The 18874-nt window shown below is 38.9% G+C and overlaps 1 protein-coding gene across 2 annotated transcripts in view; it reads left to right on the plus strand.

Annotated features, from left to right (window-relative positions):
* MAML3 (mastermind like transcriptional coactivator 3) overlaps positions 1-18874 on the plus strand; it is a 354956-nt gene that overhangs the window by 226165 nt on the left and 109917 nt on the right. For both annotated transcript variants that reach the window (XM_081332096.1, XM_081332097.1), the window contains exon 2: positions 1694-3232. In XM_081332096.1, coding sequence (XP_081188222.1) covers positions 1694-3232 — 1539 coding nt within the window. The remainder of the gene's footprint in view (positions 1-1693; positions 3233-18874) is intronic.

The raw sequence follows: 18874 nt of genomic DNA on the forward strand, positions 1-18874 counted from the left end.
TTTATTTGCAGTTTTTCACTCTAATTTTTGTTGTGGATCCCAAGAAAGTTAAATAGGGTATTTCCCCCTGCCCACTCCATGTGTCCTCCTTTCCTGTTGTCTGTATCCTTCTTTGCTTGTTCATCTATCTGGTAACTCTACCCTGAAAAGGAGACAGGTATGTGTGAGAAATGTAGATCAGCCAGGGTATTTTTCTCCCAGAATGTGATGAGAGTGTAAACTGCTTGCCCACATATGAGCAAAGAAATTTCTTACCATTCATACTGTGGAATAATGAAAACATTCATACGCGAAAGACTTTCTTATCAAACTATATCTTAAGAAGGGCGGTAGGTAAATTCAATAAGTAATAATAAATAATAATCACATTGTCATCAAGCCTGTAGCAGTAACATCTTGTTGAAGTATGCCATCCAAGTATTAATGAGGCCCCATTTCAAATGTGAACAAAAAAAGGGCTCTGAGATTTGTCACTGTTATTCAATTATACATTTTTAAATAAAAATTTAATTGTGTGGTCTCTTGGGCATTAACTGGGGAGATCACATTTACCAGCTTGTTAGAGGCACTATAATAAATGATTGCTAATTTTCTGAATGTTCAGATGATAGTATGGTGAACTACATAAAATAAAGGTATGGGAACTGCATGTTTCAGTGAACTTGTTACATAAAACCTGCACCCTTGAACTGAAGGTCCCATGAAATACTTTTCTGTCTATCATGCATTTGAAAGGGAAGAAACAATATAAATCCTATCCAAGGACAGGTTGCATTGGGGAGAAATGGCAACATGCCCTACCTCATCCTAGCTGTTTTTTTCTCATCCAAATTAATTTGACTGAGGTGGTCTGCCCATTTTTACAAATAAAGGATTGACTGTTTATTCAAGGTAGTAAGTACTTGCCTTGATTATTCGATGCATTATCTTGGGAAATGTTCCACTATGGTGTATATATTGTAACTGATGTACATATATAATGAAAAGGAAAATCTTTTGGCAGAAATCACTAGATTTTCTTGCAAGTTGAAGTAGGAAAAGTGTTTTTCAAATAACTGTTGTACTGAGGACTACAGTATTTGTTTAATTTTGTTTATTGGTTTTGCCTAGCAACATGTGGCGAAAGAGATAATTGTGATATTATAGTATTTTTAAAAGCCTTGGTATAAAAACTTCTGAAATTAAAGTGCAATGGGAAATCTTCAACAGTGCCTCTTTGCATAGCATGTGGGGAAGTTATATAAGGCTGCTTTCTGGAAATTTCCTACTTACATTGTAAATGGATATATTATGGAGATGGCTAGGAAAACGTCTCAGACATGTATGCTGCTACTAGATATGGTAATTTTTAGTGTTTGAAATATGAGCACTTGTTGAACTAGTGGCTCCATTCCAGTCTACCACTTCATTCTGGTTAATATATTAGAATAACTTATAGCTAATTATAATAATGTAATAACTCTCATTGCCAATGATACATGTCCATTTGTGAGAAGAAATTGTTTCTCTAAAGTTTTGTATTATTCCAATAAGTTTAAATAAAGTTCAGAAATCCAACTCAAAATGTTTTGAAACAACATAATCTTTATGAATCATAATAAATTAGTAAAACTTCCTATATATGGTTATGATGATTTATAAAAGGTAGAAATGGACAAATCTTGAATCAGTTATTTTTTCTTTTCTGTTTAAGCTTCAAGAGACAGTGAAGAGAAAATTAGAAGGAGCACGCTCACCCCTCAATGGAGAACAGCAGAATGGTGTCTGTGAGAGAAGCTTCTCTCCAACTAATAAGCGGTTACGGAAAGATGTACCTGGGATTGAGAGAGTCAACAGTTTGCCAAACAGTTTGCCTTTGTCTTCTATTTCTCCTCTTCACCAGCTTGACCTAAAGCCATCTTTGCCCCTGCAAAACAGTGGAGCTCATGAGGGCACCCTGGAAGACCTAGGTAAAAATGGTGGACTTTCTGACCTAAAACTCCCAATCAATGGATGTACTGAGCTTGAAGATAGTTTTAACATTCTGCACAACAACAGTAGTAGCAACAAAGAACTGAAACAAGAGCCTTTGGATGATCCTAACGGCACTGACAATTCTGACACATCCCTTTCCAATCAGAATAAACTCTTTTCAGACATTAACCTGAACGATCAGGAGTGGCAGGAATTAATAGATGAGCTAGCTAACACTGTTCCAGAAGATGATATACAAGATTTGTTCAATGAAGATTTTGAAGAGAAAAAGGAACCTGAATTTCCGAGACCAGCCACTGAGATTCAGGAAACTGCCAGTGTTAAAAGTGATCCATGTCACTCTCCATTTGCTCACTTACCAACAGGTTCTCCCCAGGTAAGACCTTCATCATCAGGGCCTCCTTTTTCAAATATCCCTGCGGGTTCCACCCTGCCTTCAGCCTCTAATGGTCCTCCTGCTCCAAGCCTGGACAGTTCACTAGCAAACTGTGTGGTTCAATCCCCTCAGACTCCCAACCAAGCACATCCCTCAAACCAAACTCAGTCACGACCAGGCAATAGTTTCCACATGAATCCAACAACAGTGACAACAGCAGGCCCAGGGCCTAGCCAAGTGACTGTGACTAGCACTGACTTATCTCCAGCTGAGCAGTTGAAACAGATGGCAGCCCAGCAACAGCAGCGGGCTAAGCTCATGCAGCAGAAACAGCAGCAACAGCAGCAGCAGCAGCAGCAGCCACAGCATCCAAACCAAGTATCTAGCTGGTCTCCAGTGGGACCTCCATCTAGTCCCTATGGAGGACCTTTCAGTACAGATAAACCAAATAGCCCGATGATGTACCCCCAAGCCTTTAACAACCAAAATCCTGCAGTGCCTCCCACGGCAAACAACTCACAAAAGAATACAATGAATAACTACCTCCCTCAAAACCATATCAATATGATTAGTCAGCAGCCAAATAATCTGGGTACAAACTCTTTGAACAAACAAGGCAATATGCTTTCTTATGGCAACACTAAACCTCTGTCTCATTTCAATGCTGACCTTAGTCAAAGGATCACTCCACCAATGTCCAATTCCAACAAGAGTCCCATGATGCCATATATGCAGCAACAACAGCAACAGCTTTCCCAACAGCCACCAGTTCAGGCCCAAATGACATCTTTGAGTGAGGAGCAGAAGCGCATGCTTATTTTGAAGCAGAAAGGAATGATGAACCAGCCAGTAGCTTATGGAACTCTTCCATCTCTAGGTCAGGTAAGTGTGCACAGAGAATGTTCTCTGTGAATGGCTCATGTGAATTAACATAATGCAATAGAAACTTGTGTACTGTTGAACTTTCTCTTTGTATTTGCCTTCTTTAAAAAGAGCATTTGTTTTTATGCACATATAACTTTCTAGTAGCTTTAAACTCAACTTTCTCCTAAATTAGTGTTACTTCTGTCAGTACATAACTACGAAATCTACGGTATATTGGCAATAGTTTTGAATGCTCATCTCCAGATATTTAGTTCATTCTCAAAAGTTACCAAGATTTCTAATATAGTTTTACTGTGACCCTTTAACTACCATATAAAATTAATATAAGATTAAATTTATATAATGAGTGAAATAATTACCCAATTCATGATAAAGAATTAGCTGTGGAGGCTAAGGTATGTATATATGAACTTCAATTTTTGGTTCCAAATATGATGACCATGATTTTTCCTGCCATAATAATAGTACAAGAAAATTCGATAAAATGTAATCTGTTTTGATAATGTTTTTTTGATTGATATTTGCTGTATTTAGATGGGTGTTATAGTTTGGGAAAGCCAAACTAAGTGGGCTTGAACAGACTTCTACCAACCAACTCCAGATTAGCCAGAAGATTTTAATTTAAAAAGAGTAAAAAAGGATTCGATATGTACCTCAATGGAGGAAGACAAGGGATGAATTTGATTGATTACAAGTTAGAGCTGCTATTAAGAGTTACCTCATAGCATTAAGAGTGAAGAATTGTCAGTTTTGCATCTGCAAAGTGCCATCCTGCGGCCCTGTTTGGGGTCGCCTATTGCCTTTTGGGTAAAGAGGATTCTGAGGTTCATCTTCAGGGTTGAGCTGAATAATTTTCAATGCATCTAATGGATAAAATCACTCAAATCCATTTTCAATTGCAAACCAAGCATGGAGCAAGTCTGTTGGAGATACCTTGGGAATGTCTTACTCAGTTACCTGGGAAAAGTTTGATTTTGTTGGACCTGGGAAAGTGGATTATATGGAGCCTTGGTGGACCAGTGGGCTAATGCCTCCTTAAGTAACACCAGCTGCCTGCAATTAGTGCAGGTTCGCATCCCACCAGGCTCAAGGTTGACTCAGCCTTCCATCCTTCCGAGGTAGGTAAAATGAGGACCCAGATTGTTGGGGGCAATTAAGCTGACTTTGTAATAATGCCGCTTGGGGTGTGTGTGAAAGCCCTAATAAGCAGGCATATACATAGAATGAAGGCTACTGCTAAGATTGTAAGCCGCCCTGAGTCTTCGGAGAAGGGCAGGATATAAATGGAATTAAAATAAAAAAATAAAATAAGTGGGATTATAAGTATAGCCACTTTGGATTTGGATTCATGCCCCTCCTAGCAGCTAGAGGTCGCTTAGGAGATGATATGCAGGTGGATCTAGTGATGGTTAATGCAGCCTTAGTGAGAGGATGTTACAGCACCATTTAAAGTGCCGCTGATGTATACTTTTCTCAAGAAGTCATAACTGGACCCTACCATTTTTCATTTTTGTTCAGTCTCCCATCTTCCCCCTTAGGGAAGGTGGTTGAGAAGGCAGTCTTTCTGCAGCTCCAGAGGATCCTGAATAAGACAGATTATTTGGACCCCTTCCAGTCAGGTTTCAGTCTGAGATACGAGATGGAAACAGCATTGGTCATGCTTTTGGATGATCTCTGACAGGAGCAGTATAGGAGTAGTGCATCCATCTTGGCTCCTCTTGACCACTTGGTGACTTTTGATATCACCAAACATATCATTCTGGGCAGGCTTCAGCAGTTGGGAATGGGGGCACAGTTTTGTGCTGGTTCACCTCCTTCTTTTGGGACAGTCCCAGTTGGTGTTATCAGAGAGCAAGAGGTCCAACTCTGTAACGTAAGTGATGCTGTGGATGCCCTTTTGCAATACTTGGAGGCTGTGAGGGTCTGGATTGGAGAAAAATAGGCTTAAACTGAACCCTGGTAAGATGGACTGGCTGTGAGAGAAGACTCTTTTATAAACTCGAGGTTTATGGTCTTTGGTTCTAGATGGGGTTATACAGCCTCAGATGGATCTGATGTATAATCTGTGGGTCCTCTTGAACTCCTGCTCAAGGAGCAAATGGCAGTCGTGGCTAGGAAGGCCTTTGATCAACTTTATCTTGTGCACCAGTTATGCCCTTCCCTGATTTGAGAAAATCTTTTAAGTCACTCATACCCTGGTCATCTCCTGAATGGAATATTGCAATGTGTTCTATATGGGACTGCTCTTAAAGACTATCCAGAAGTTGTAATTGGTGCAGAATGTAGCAGTGTGAGCAATCTTGGGCATTCCTAGGATTGCGCAAATAACACCTCTGCTATGCAAGTTCCACTGAGTGCCAGTTTCCTTCCGGGTCTAATTCACCTTTAAAGTCCTTCGTAGCATGGGGCTAAGTTACCTGATCCCAGTTACATTGTCCCATCCCACCTAGACAGGCAGAGAGGGTATGTTGCGGATCCCATTGGTTAATAATTTCAGCTTGTGGAATTCAAGAAGAGAACTTTCTTTGCTGCTGCCCTTCGGAACACCTTACCTCCAGAACTGAGGTGAACCCCCTTCTCTACTGGCCTTCAGAAAGAGTGTTAAGGCTTGGCTTTGCCAATTGCATGGGAGTTAAAGAGTGATATACAATCTTGGAAATGCTGTCATGAGGATGTCCTTTCCAAGTTTGAGTTCTTTAACTTTTAATATATTAACCCTAACCCTTTTATTCTGTTTTTAAGTCTGTTCTTATTTATACTTTATATGATATCTCTTTAATTATAAACTGCTCTGAGTCATTTAGTTGAGATGGGTGGTGTAGAACAGGGCTTTTCAACCTTTTCACCCATTGTACCACTTAACAGTCCTGCAGCTCCAGCCATCTCTCACTCAGGCTTGTGTGGTGCTGCCACCAGTTCAGCTCATTCCCCTGCCCTGCTACCACTTTTCTAGGATGGTCGTGTACCACCTGCCAGGTGCCAATGTACCACAGGTGGTACCCGTACCACTGGTTCAAAATCCCTGGTGTATTAATATGATGAAGGAAATGAACAAATAACCATTTAATATTTGTTTGTTTAACAACAACAATTCAATTTTGCCATAGAATATAGCAAATTGTTTATTGAAATATGGTTGCATAAATGTTTTTGACATGGTTTTTAGATTGTTTTTAGATAGTTATTCAGTTTGATTCTGTCACCTTTAAAATATTGAAATATTGAAAGTTTTAAAAACAGTTTAGACTTTAGATATTCACCAAAGGAATAAAACTGCGGTCTTTCCAATATGAGTTGATGTGATCACTATTGCAAAAAATAATATTTTTGCTTATGAGGAGAAAAATCTAATACATGAAATACTTATTTAAATCTGGACTGAAATACATGGTGATCTCATTATCTAGCTCAGGGCTTTTGAACCAGTGGTATGTGTTCCACCTGTGGTACATATTTATGACGGTCACAGTGTCCCAGGGTCATGTGAAGTGACCAAAACCTGCTGCAACCACCCAGCAGATGGGGGGAATAAAAACCAAACATCCCCCACAGCACCCCTGCTGCCAATACTCAACAGAAATGCTCACAACAATGAAAACCTTGCATCTTTTTCAGTGCCATTGTAACTTCGAACAGTCACTAAGCCAACTGTTGTAAGTTGAGGACTACCTATACTTCATCACTTTTTTCCTTTTTTGGGGAGGGAGGGTCATCAAGTTTTTGACACCTTGCTAGGCGATGGGTGATACTCGGAGGTTGCTATATCCTAAAAGTGGTACAATGGGTGAAAAGGTTGAAAAGCTCTGATCTAGCTCTTTCTTTTTATTATATAAAGTGTAAGCTTCATGTCCCTGACTAACATATCCAATCCCTTCTTTCTTAATAATGGTCTCAGTTCATATAGAACAGTGTTATTCAACCTTAGTAACTTTAACATGTATGGACGTCAACTTCAAAAATTCCCCTGCCAGGCAGACTAGAGAATTATGGGAGTTGAAGTCCACACATTACCAAGGTTGAGAAACCGTGCATGTACTGTAAAACAGTACAGACCTGCAGATTATATGTAATATAAAATAGCATAACTATTACCTGTTTTAGTCTCATGCTAATTCCCAATGATTAGTTTTCCCTACTCATCTTCTAAACCAGGTTTCTCCAACTTCAAGCCTTCTTCAGCCTTTTAGATTTATTGGGGTCTCAGCAAGGATAGAGAAATGTATTATCAGGCCACCATTGTAAATCTTGTCATGTTCTTTCCTAACATATTTGGAGAACAGGAAATTCAGAAACACTGTTGCTGAAGGTCCCATTCTAATCACCACTCTATAGCCAACAGCAAACCATACAATAGTTTTAACATTGCACTGTCAAGTGCGGCATTTGTGTATGTATATATGTATTACACATATATGTAAATACACACACAAAACATGGTATCAAGATGCAAAAAAATTCATCCCAGTTTCAGAAAAATCCCCTTATCTTTACCTTTTTGAACCCTGTATCTTTTAATCGTCAAATGACCTAACCTAATAGAAATCTAATCTTTCTACTGTATATAGAAGGATGTTTGCAATCCCAGTGGGCCAATTTATAGGCATACTGATTAAAAAATGAATTAGGTGGGAAAGGTAAAACAGTAGCCTTCCATATGGAATGTATTTCCCCTTCTTTCTCTTGCTGCTTTCCTGAAAAATGTTTGTCAGTTGACCTCGTGAGCAGTCAGGAATAATTGTTCTTCACAATGATGGGAAAAGATCGTCTGATAACATAAAATTACAGAAATTCTGCCCTTCCCTGTCTGACTTTATTCAGCCTCAGGAAATAAAGGGATTCAAGGATGGGCAGACTATTTTTGTTGGTTTTATTCATTGGTTTATAAAAATAATAATAATAAGGAATGGGCTTCTTTTTGAAATTGTTTCTAGCATAGGGCAATATCGTTGCATAATTAGTATCATTATTAGGTTTTCATGTTCTTCTCTGTGTTTACATTTTTTTTTCTGTAAATGTTTAAGGGTTGCCTGATAAAAGATTATCCCGGTAGAAAAACCTGGCCCGCACTTTTGCTTTCTAAATGAGAAGCAACTACATTTCCTAAATTTCCTTTTACTGACAGTTGACCAAGAATTCTGGGGATTACTAGTTCCAATATATATGAATAGTCCTGGATTAGACTCTTCCCTTAAAGGTAAAGGTAAAGGTTCCCCCGCACATGTGTGCTAGTCGTTTCCGACTCTAGGGGCCGGTGCTCATCTCCGTTTCATAGCCGAAGAGCCAGCGCTTGTCCGAGGACATCTCCGTGGTCATGTGGCCGGCATGACTAGACGCCAAAGGCGCACGGAACGCTGTTACCTTCCCACCGTAGTGGTCCCTATTTTTCTACTTGCATTTTTACGTGCTTTCGAACTGCTAGGTGGGCAGAAGCTGGGACGAGTAACAGGCGCTCACTCTGCTACGCGGCACTCGGGATTCGACCCGCCAAACTGCCGACCTTCCGATCGACAAGCTCAGCGTCCTAACCCACTGAGCCACCGCGTCCCTTTACTCTTCCCTTAGCACTACCATAATCTAGCTTCAGATGTATTGAAGGAAGGATAGCCTTATTTATGGAGGAAAGTATGTACAAATACTTAATTTGTCAAATTTTATTAACTTGTTTCTGTTCCCGCAAATATGATGGGTTCTGTTGATTCTGTAGCATTCCGTGTGGTACTCTGAGAAAAAATATTTCACTATCCTTAAGAGGAAAGTGTGAAAGTCCCCGCAACATGATTATTCTTAAGTTTATATTTCTGCTCCTGTTTTTTTTTCTTTATAAGGTTTAAGTGTGAGTGTGAAAAGAAAGGAGCAGAAATAATCTTGTATGGATTTGGTTTTAATATTCTGGAAAGAATATTAATGCAGAGAGAACAAAACAAACAGTTCTTTATGTAGAAGTAAACAAGGGGAATTCTGAAGATGGGTCTTGTATCTACTTTCACACTTTCCTCTTATGGTTAATGAATTTTTTTCCCTCACAGTACCACATAGGAACTCTTGTATAAGACTATTAATAGATATTCAGGGCTTAATCAGATCATTTTCCCTATTTATTTCCAATCTAACAGTTGCAATGTGGCACTTGAATCTCTGTGTAAATATATTGGTTACATAAACATCCTGCAAGGAGATTAGTAGCTCATAGCCTTCATGTTATATGCCAGAGTGTAGTTGATGCTTCAGCTTGTTTTCTAAGCTTTGAGGAGCTTCATTAATTATACTAAAAAAAGAAAGGTATGTGTGGCTGGAGAGAAATCCATACATACAGCTCAACATGAATAGTAGTAATTAGACAACTGGCAGAGTGTTAAATTGAAGGTCTAGGGAGAAAAACTCAGAAATCTGCAGAATTTCTCCATGCCCAACAACCAGTGGAATTTGTATAATCTTCTCCTGAATACAATTTCTCTGGAGTGTAATGGTTCATTTCTTAGCTTAAAAGCCTGAAGTAAGTACTATTTGCTTTGCCAAATATCTGCTATCAGTTCTGTAAGTAATGTAACCCATATAAATGCTTTGAGTGTTACTCCCAGTTCTATTCTAATGATATCAGACAAATGTTACAGCTGTAATTTGTTTTTCAAGATAAATACTGAAAAACAAGGAATCAAGTTCCTTACAATTGCATAACCAACACTTTGAAAGAAAGCACACTGAAAAATATTGGTTTATGGAATACCTTAAACACTCTAAACACCCATATATATTGACACATGGATGTCCAAACAATGGGACTTCTATTGAATATTCCTTGAGTTGTCTGTTATTATTATGTCTTGCCACAGAGTGGTAGGTCTGTGTATTTGAACATGATGAAGACAAACATGAGGTAGAAGCTTCAAGGATTTATTGAGCAGAGAAAAACAAAACAGTAACAATTTTATAACAAGGAATAATACAGACGGATACAGAAATATCCACAGATGACACAACAAAAAAGACAACATTTAATAAAAGAATGTATATGTCAAATAAACCATCACATTTTCCCAGCTGTTGAGAACCCTGCCTCATGAGATACTACAGCAATGTTTTGTAGATCAGTGTTTCTCAACCTCAGCAACTTTAAGATGTGTGGACTTCAGTTCCCAGAATTCCCGAGCCAATATACAGACTAGGATTCAGCCCATTTCCCTGGCATCAGAGAACTACACTGAGGTTCATTCCTAAGATGGGTTTCAAAATGTTTATAGCGTTCTATTGCAATACTTCTAAATAAGGATAGCAATTCTTCTAAATATTTACTGTTTTTAATTTTTGCTTATCTTCTAGCAAAAGTTATATATGATAGTAACAGCAATATCCTCCCTGCCACAAGTGGCTATCCTTGGAATTAGCAATGTACTTTTACAAGAAAGAGATAACACTCTTGAGCTAGACTATATCTGAAGAAAACAAGTGACTGAGAAAGACCAGAAGTGGGGGAGGGAGGGAGGAAGTTCAAAGACTTGATTTAAAAATCTAAAGCGCTACCAAGCTATGCTATGTACAAGAATACAAAACGGAGGTTTTACACAGGAAAGCACAAAGGAAAATGGAGCACAGCTTCTGTTTCTCTTCCCTGTTACAATAGTCTACACATTGTCACTAATAGAATAGTGCTGTACTGTAATCACCCTGTGGGTCAGAGCTACCATAAGTATATACAGTACCATTAATCTTTTTGATTGCAGATATGCGCCTTCTTCAGAGAATACAACTTCTAAGCTGCAGAGCCCTATGGATAAAGCTATCAAATCTTTTGCTTGTATTTGACTTTATCTTCTCTGATATCTCACACTGAAGATATGTTTATAAAAAACCTATGCAGAATTTTCCTACTTTATCGTGGAAGTTTATAAATAAAGTAGTCCAAATATAATGTATATCCTTCCTATCATTTTCTACCAAATCTATTACAACTAAAAGGCAGAATAGCTACAAGCACATTTCTTTTGGATTGTGAGAGCTAGGACTCCCCTGTCTTAAAGCACCTGGACCACAATTTGTCCTCCACATTTTAGCAGTGAACATAACATTGACATTTCCTGCATGTAATATACAGATGTTCTCTAAAATAGTAAAAGACCTGAATAATACAATAGCAATTGTGTGATTTCCAGGTGTTATAAAAGAATTTGTATGGAAACACAATTAAAAAGGAACTAGAATAATCAAGTGAAATTATAAACATATTTGAGAAATAACTTAGTAAAGTTTCTTTGGTTTAGGTTCGCTTGAAAGAAGAAAAGATAATGAGCTATAAAATAAATCCAGAGCAAGAAAAGGTTCAGTATTAAAATAGGAGAGACAAAGGAATGTCTAGTAGCAGAGGCAGTGTGGCTGGCCAAGTAACATTTGATTTTGTTAGGGAGTTATCCCATTTTTCTAAGCTTACAGAATGTATTAACTCCTAAATCAACAAATGCATAGATTCTCATAAATATTAAAGTTCACATATTCACACAATAAAAACTAACCCAGATTAGCATGTTATGTGAGTGCCACAATTACATTTTTAATTGACCTGGTTCAACATGTGTGAAATAAAGTATGTGGTGCAATAGAATATGCAGTGCTGATATTTTTATTTCAAACTTGAAAATATCTGGTCCAAGTACGGTTCTAGAATTTCAGTTGTGGGTGAATTGTATTATTCCCTATCTGTGAAAGAAAATGTAGAAGTGATATTGTATTTAAAGTTAGTGGTATCTAACTTTACCTCTGTGGGGATAAGTAATGGTAAAATGTTTGATTTCTTCAGTATAAATGTACAAGAAAAATGGATGCAACAGAATAAATCTTGTGTGAGAAAACTGAAAATGAGAATAGAAAATGTCAAGTCCATGAATATAAGAAAGAGGGGAGAAAGGGAGAGAGAGAGAGAGAGAGAGAGAGAGAGAAGCAAAAAAAAATTATGGGTGAAGAAAAATATAATAAAACAAAGACTTTAACCTCATGGTTATGAGAATACTGCTCTTCTAAAGGTTATAGAAAGTGTAGTTGCATTTTTTGAAATTAGAAATACGTGGGAGGAAAGGATAAATAACAAGAATCCAATGAGTAACTGCTTTGTAGCATTTCTATTTTACATCACAAATGTGTATAACTCATTTTCAGTATATGTTCTGCATATTTTCATAAAACTGTGTGTGTGTGCGCGCGTGTGTGTGCGTGCGCACGCATAGTTTCTAAAATGTGACTGAGAGCTTTTTTTCACACTTGACAGGAATTCTCCCCATATCTAAAACAGAATTTTCTGTCTCCCATACTCATTTCCATCGAATCAAACATTAGGATTCTGGCAAATAAATACTCACACTTGCTTTTGGTATTTAGAGCAGGGCTTTTCAACCAGTGGTATGGGTACCACCTGTGGTACATTGGCACCTGACAGGTGGTATGCGACTATCCTAGAGAAGTGGTAGTGGGGGAGGGGAATGAGGTGAACTGGTGGCAGCACTGCACAAGCCTGAGCGAGAGACAGCTGGAGCTGCAGGGCTGTCAGGGCTCAGCGGAAGCGCCAGGATCAACGCCAGGCTCCAGCTGGAGCTCAGCGCTGATCCTGGTGCTTCTGCTGAGCCCAGAAGAAGCGCCGATCAGCTGGAATGTTGCAGCATCTCCAGGGTCTTGTGATTTACATTCAGATGCTTGGCAACTGATTCATATTTAGGATGGTCTTAATATCCCAGGGTCATGTGAAGTGACCAAAACCTGCTGCAACCACCCAGCAGAGGGTTGGGAATAAAAAATAAACACACACCCCCCACCCCACCCCCGCTGCCAATCCTCAACAGAAATGCTCATAACAATGAAAACCTCGAACAGGAGGAAGAGCACCGCCGGGCGGGCAGGCAGGTGTCTTGCTTGGCTGTTCCTTGGGGGGGGGGCTTTTTTCAGTGCCGTTGTGACTTCAGTCACTAAGCGAACTGTTGTAAGTTGAGGACTACCTGTACTTCATCACTTTTTTCCTTTTTTTGGTCATCAAGTTTTTGACACCTTGCTAGGGAACTGGTGGTATTTGGAGGTTGCCATATCCTAAAAATGGTACAATGGGTGAAAAGGTTGAAAAGCCCTGATTTAGAGGACATAATTAAATCAAAGAAAATTGGATTAAAAATTCTGAACAGAACAGAACAGAATAATAAGGTTGGGAAGGACCTCAGAGTCCAACCGCATGCTTGAGCAGGAAACCTTATAAGATTTCAGATAAATGGTTGTTCAGTCTCTTTTTGAAAGCCTTCAATGATGGAGCACCCACAACTTCTGAAGGCAAGCTGTTCCATTGGTTAATTTCTCTCACTGTTAGGAAATTTCTCCTTAGTTCTAGGTTGCTTCTCTCCTTGGTTAGTTTCCAATCATTGTTTTATTTAATTAATTTAATTGTTTTTTCCATTCATGGTTTCTCTGACTGAAGTATAGTCAAGATATGAGGGATAATCTTTTTCCTATTCTTTGTGAATCTCCTAATCATATGCATATTCCTTCAACAATGAAAGTTTTATTTTAATTATGATGGTTAATAGCTATTGATAATTATCTTTCATTAATTTATTTGAGCCTGTTTCTAAGCCATTCAAATCAGCTGATTCATCATCACATCCTGTATTGAAACCTGTAAGTTAATTATACATTGTAAGAAAGTATTTCAACCTGTTGCCAGGTCATTCCATTGGGTGACCTTGTAATATAGTACTTCAGTTTCAAATAGTTGTCTAGCTTATACTCCACTGTGAACTGGAACCTCGTAAAATTAGAGTAGTGATTTTGGTTATGAATCTATTGAAGTCAGTGTTCCAAAATCACCCCATATCAAGAAATGTGTGCTCCAATTAAATTGTTAAGAATTAAATCCAACTGATTAAGTACAATATTTAGACCTACGATATTTGTTGTTGTTAGTTGCGAAGTTGTGTCTGACCCATCACGACCCCATGGACATGTTAAAAATGATGTGCAGAAGCAACTTCAGTTTTCTGTTTCTAAGAGGACTCATGCACTGTTTCCATTGTTCCATGTTGCTCCTTGTGTGGTTTTTTTGTTTTCTTCAGACATGAAATGTTGTTGTTAGCTGCAAAGTCGTGTCCGACCTATCGCAACCCCATGGACAACGTTCCTCCAGGCCTTCCTGTCCTCTACCATCTTCTGGAGTCCATTTAAGCTCACGCCTACTGCTTCAGTGACTCCATCCAGCCACCTCATTCTCTGTCGTCCCCTTCTTCTATTGCCCTCAATCTTTCCCAACATTAGGCTCTTCTCCAGTGGGTCCTTCCTTCTCATTAGGTGGCCAAAGTATTTGAGTTTTAGCTTCAGGATCTGGCCTTCTAAAGAGCAGTCAGGGTTGATCTCCTCTAGAACTGACCGGTTTGATCGCCTTGCAGTCCAAGGTACTCGCAGGAGTCTTCTCCAGCACCATAGTTCAAAGGCTTTAGTTCTTTGGCACTCAGCCTTTCTTATGGTCCAACTTTCACAGCCATTACGATATTTAGTAATAAGATTAAAATAAGGCCTAATAAATTACACTTGTGAAAGCCCAGATGTGTTTCTGATTTGTCATTTTCAATTTGTTTTCAATATTTTTATCCCCCCCCAAAAGAATTATTGTTACACAATGATAGGAATCTTATCTAGATCCTTAAAAGAATTTTCAAATGATATGATTTATCTTCTGCAATTCAATAGATAATTCTCATAGATGGGCTAGGTTAAAAGGCCACAAGTGGGGGGAAATGGCATATGAATTTTTCTTCAGAATATAGGCAGTAGATTTTGTGTCCACATTTATGTGCTGATAATTTCTTGTAAGATATGCATTTAAACACATAACAAAATTGTCTGAATCTGTATATAGTACATTTTTAGAACATTTGAACTCACCTAGACCCTTTGAGCAAAAAGGAGCTCCATTTGATCTTTATCTCTGCCTCATTCAGATGAATGATAGGACTGCTCAGCAACTACTGTCCCTTTCTTCTTAATCAGTTATATTCAAGGGTAGGTCTTGCAGAACTTGCAAAGATTGAATAAAAGAGTCTTTAGCTTTTCATTTTAAAAAGGGGGTCCTGATCGTTCCTTTAGTAAGACCCTACTTCAGTCCAGCACAACAGGCCAGGAGACAAAAAGAAAAGGGGGAGGTTTTGAGCAATGTATAAGAATCAGGGCACATGTTTATATAGAATTGATCTCCCAAATCTTCACCTGAATAGAGACATTATATGATAAAGATAATCCCAAAATCCCAAACCCGAAATTGGGCAATACATGGATAAGGTAGATAGTATGAGTGTATGTGAGGTATAAACGATTAGAAGACAACCAGCAACTGGCTCTGAATTTGAGATAAAAATGAATGGACAAGCAAGATGCCAAATTGAAAGCAATTCTAGGAAAAGAACTATTAAAAACATAATTGTTACAAATTATATCAGTTATAGAAAATAGTTTTGTCCTATTTTTGGCAGTATTATGCATGGCATGGAGGGTAATTTTTCTGCTGTTCCTTGCTTGGAACATGGCTTTCACAGAAACAAGATAAGAATGAATAGCCAGTATACTCTAGTTTATAGCTTGAGTTCCTCCCTACACCCTACTGAAGGTATTTTCCTTTGATGGATCATTTGTAGGAATCTATGTCCCGGTGCCTGGAGGCGGTTCAGGTCTGGATGGGGAGAAACAGGCTTCGTCTCAATCCCGCCAAGACTGAGTGGCTGTGCATATCGGCATCTCGGGTTAACCAAGTTATTCCACCTCTAACGATGGGGGGTGAGGTGTTACCCCCCGTTGATAGGGCTCGCAACTTGGGCGTCCTCCTGGATTCACGGCTCAATTTTGAAGATCACATAGGAGCCGTGACCAGGGGGGCTTTTGCACAGGTTCGCCTGGTGCGCCAGTTGCGTCCCTATCTGGACCGAGACGCCCTACGCACAGTTACTCATGCGCTCGTGACCTCCCGTTTGGACTACTGTAACGCTCTCTACATGGAGCTGCCCTTGAAGACCACTCGGAGGCTTCAACTGGTGCAGAATGCGGCCGCGCGAGTTGTAATGGGGGTCTCCCGATACTCCCATGTAACACCTCTACTCCGCGAGCTGCATTGGCTTCCGGTTGCCCTCCGGGTGAAATTCAAGGTGCTGGTTATCACCTATAAAGCCCTACATGGCCTGGGTCCGGGGTATTTGAGGGAACACCTGCTGCCGGCATCAAACGCCCTTTGCCCAGTGCGCTCCCACAGGGAGGGTCTGCTCAGGGTCCCGCCGGTAAGAGATTGCCGGCGGGTGACACCCAGGGATAGGGCCTTCTCAGTGGGAGCGCCTGCCCTCTGGAACCAGCTGCCGGTGGAGCTGAGGACTGCCCCCGACCTCCGATCATTCCGCCGGGGCCTGAAGACCTGGCTCTTTGAGCTCTCGGGCCCAGGCTGAGGAGAAATTTATTTTAATTGGGGTTTTTAATAGTACAGGGTTGATTTAATATTTTTAAAATTGGTTTTTAACTTTTGTACGGTTGATTTTTAACTCCCTGTAAACCGCCCTGAGTCCTCAGGGAAAGGGCAGTATATAAATGCAATAAAATAAATAAAATAAATAAATAAATGACAACTGGAATTCTGACTTGCCTATTGGAGACAAAGCACTAAGAGATGTCTTTGACAAATTCTGTAGTTGATTATAAAGAGAAAACTTCTAAAGGTTATCACTGTTTTTTTTAAAGGCTAAAGATGAGTATGCCACTTTTTTATAAATTCTAATAAAATAACAAAAGCAATGGAATCTCCTAGAACTGTTATGGAAAACATAGAAGAGAGTGCATAGTGATGGAACATATTCTTTCCATGCAAAAGATACCAACTTCAAACTCTTGCAATATATATATATATATATATATATATATATATATGGTGAAAAGAAGTAATTTCTATCAGAACAAATGGATCAACACACAGTTATCTGAAAAAACAGAACCTGCACTTGTGGGGAAAATGTTAGGAAAGAAAAAAAACTATGGTGACAAGCATTGTTAATATTTGATTATATGAACTAACAGTTTAACTCAACTAGTTTCCTTTGTTTCTAAGCATGCGTTGGAAAATTTGGGATCAGATTGTCAAATGAAGTAAGACTATAATCTATGTGTAATGCAAGTTGAAATACTTTTTTAAAGCCACATGGTACATAGCAGGGCATGATAATTGTTCGTGATAGACTGTGTGATGAAAAGTATACAAAAATCATTGCAATTACCATATATACAAGGGGTGTTAGGTGCTTAATTTAGTTTATATTTTTGTTAGTAAAAGAAAATTTGAACAATAACAATAAACACAACACAATTAAAACTGGCAAAAGCCAAGGGGCATCCCTAGATCTGCAAATGTAAAGTAGACATAGCAGTAACAATACCCTCAATGTTTTGTTGAAAAAGTAGAAGTTCTCTAAAGGCATAAAACAACACAGGAAGCAGTATTAGAACTTCTGCATGTTGCAGAAGAGATGTGTGCACACTTGAATGTCTCACTGAGAGGAGACCCCAGCTGGGTGAGTTTGCAAACTAGGTCTGAAAAAGCATAGGAAAACAAACCAAAGGATTTAACAGGCCGAATGAAAGCAGTATGCAGTTTTAGAGAGGAAGGTTGAGCGTTGAGTTAACGATACACAATATCGCACAGATAGATTTATATTTGGTAAATAACAATAGTTAAAAACGGTTTAGGTGCATAATATACCAAAGTAAATAAAAAGTACTATAGAAATATGTGTGTGATCTACAATGTTTATTTTCTTTTATTCACGCATACTTGTTACCTACAAGCAGCTAAAGAGAACATGTAGCTCTTTGAAATCCCATTGTTTGAGACAGCCATTTAATCTTGACTCTGCAATATCTGATATGTCAAATGTCCTCTTGAAGAGACTGTGAAAGCTTGCATTAATGAATATTCAACTGTGTGTCATCCTATCACATTTGTCGCCTCTAACAATAATGTATAATTGTAAGGATGGTTGATTTATCCAGAGTTTGGAATTGGATATGCACTTTATGACATAATTTAATGTATCTTACAGTTTTGCCGACTTCCTTTCACAATGTAGTTGTTTGGTGTGCTATCTAGTGCCTAAATCATAATGCATCATTTTTGATAAGTGTGTCAGAATCCATTTATATCCCATTCATAAAACTCTATCTGTATATTTCTAAAATCTTATACCTCCCCCTGGATTCTGCCATTTTTCCAAGGAGGAGAAGAGAGGATGTGTATTCAGCCTGCTGGGAGGCTGTCTTCAAAGACCAGGGGAAGAACCTTTGAACTGAGAACAACAAAGGAAGTGGGGGGGAAGAGATCTGGTTTGTATCTCTGATTAGAATCTCTAAAGGAAGGGAGCAATTGTCATGAAGACATAAGAGTTCCCTCTTTCCCATGGAAGGATTTGACACCTGAATTTTAATTGATCCAGGACAAACCAGATGGCTTGGAGGAAGGAGGTTCGACCCGGGGACTCAAAAGCACCAAACTGTAACACAGTTCAGATCCTGTCTAGTATTCCCATTACCAATCATGTTTCAGTAAAAGCTCCTTTTGGACAATTCCTGTTTCAAGAGTTAGTTCTTTCCTAAGATGTG

This window comes from Vipera berus (genome assembly GCF_964194415.1).
Source record: "Vipera berus genome assembly, chromosome: 7".
In the NCBI taxonomy this organism is placed as follows: domain Eukaryota; kingdom Metazoa; phylum Chordata; class Lepidosauria; order Squamata; family Viperidae; genus Vipera; species Vipera berus.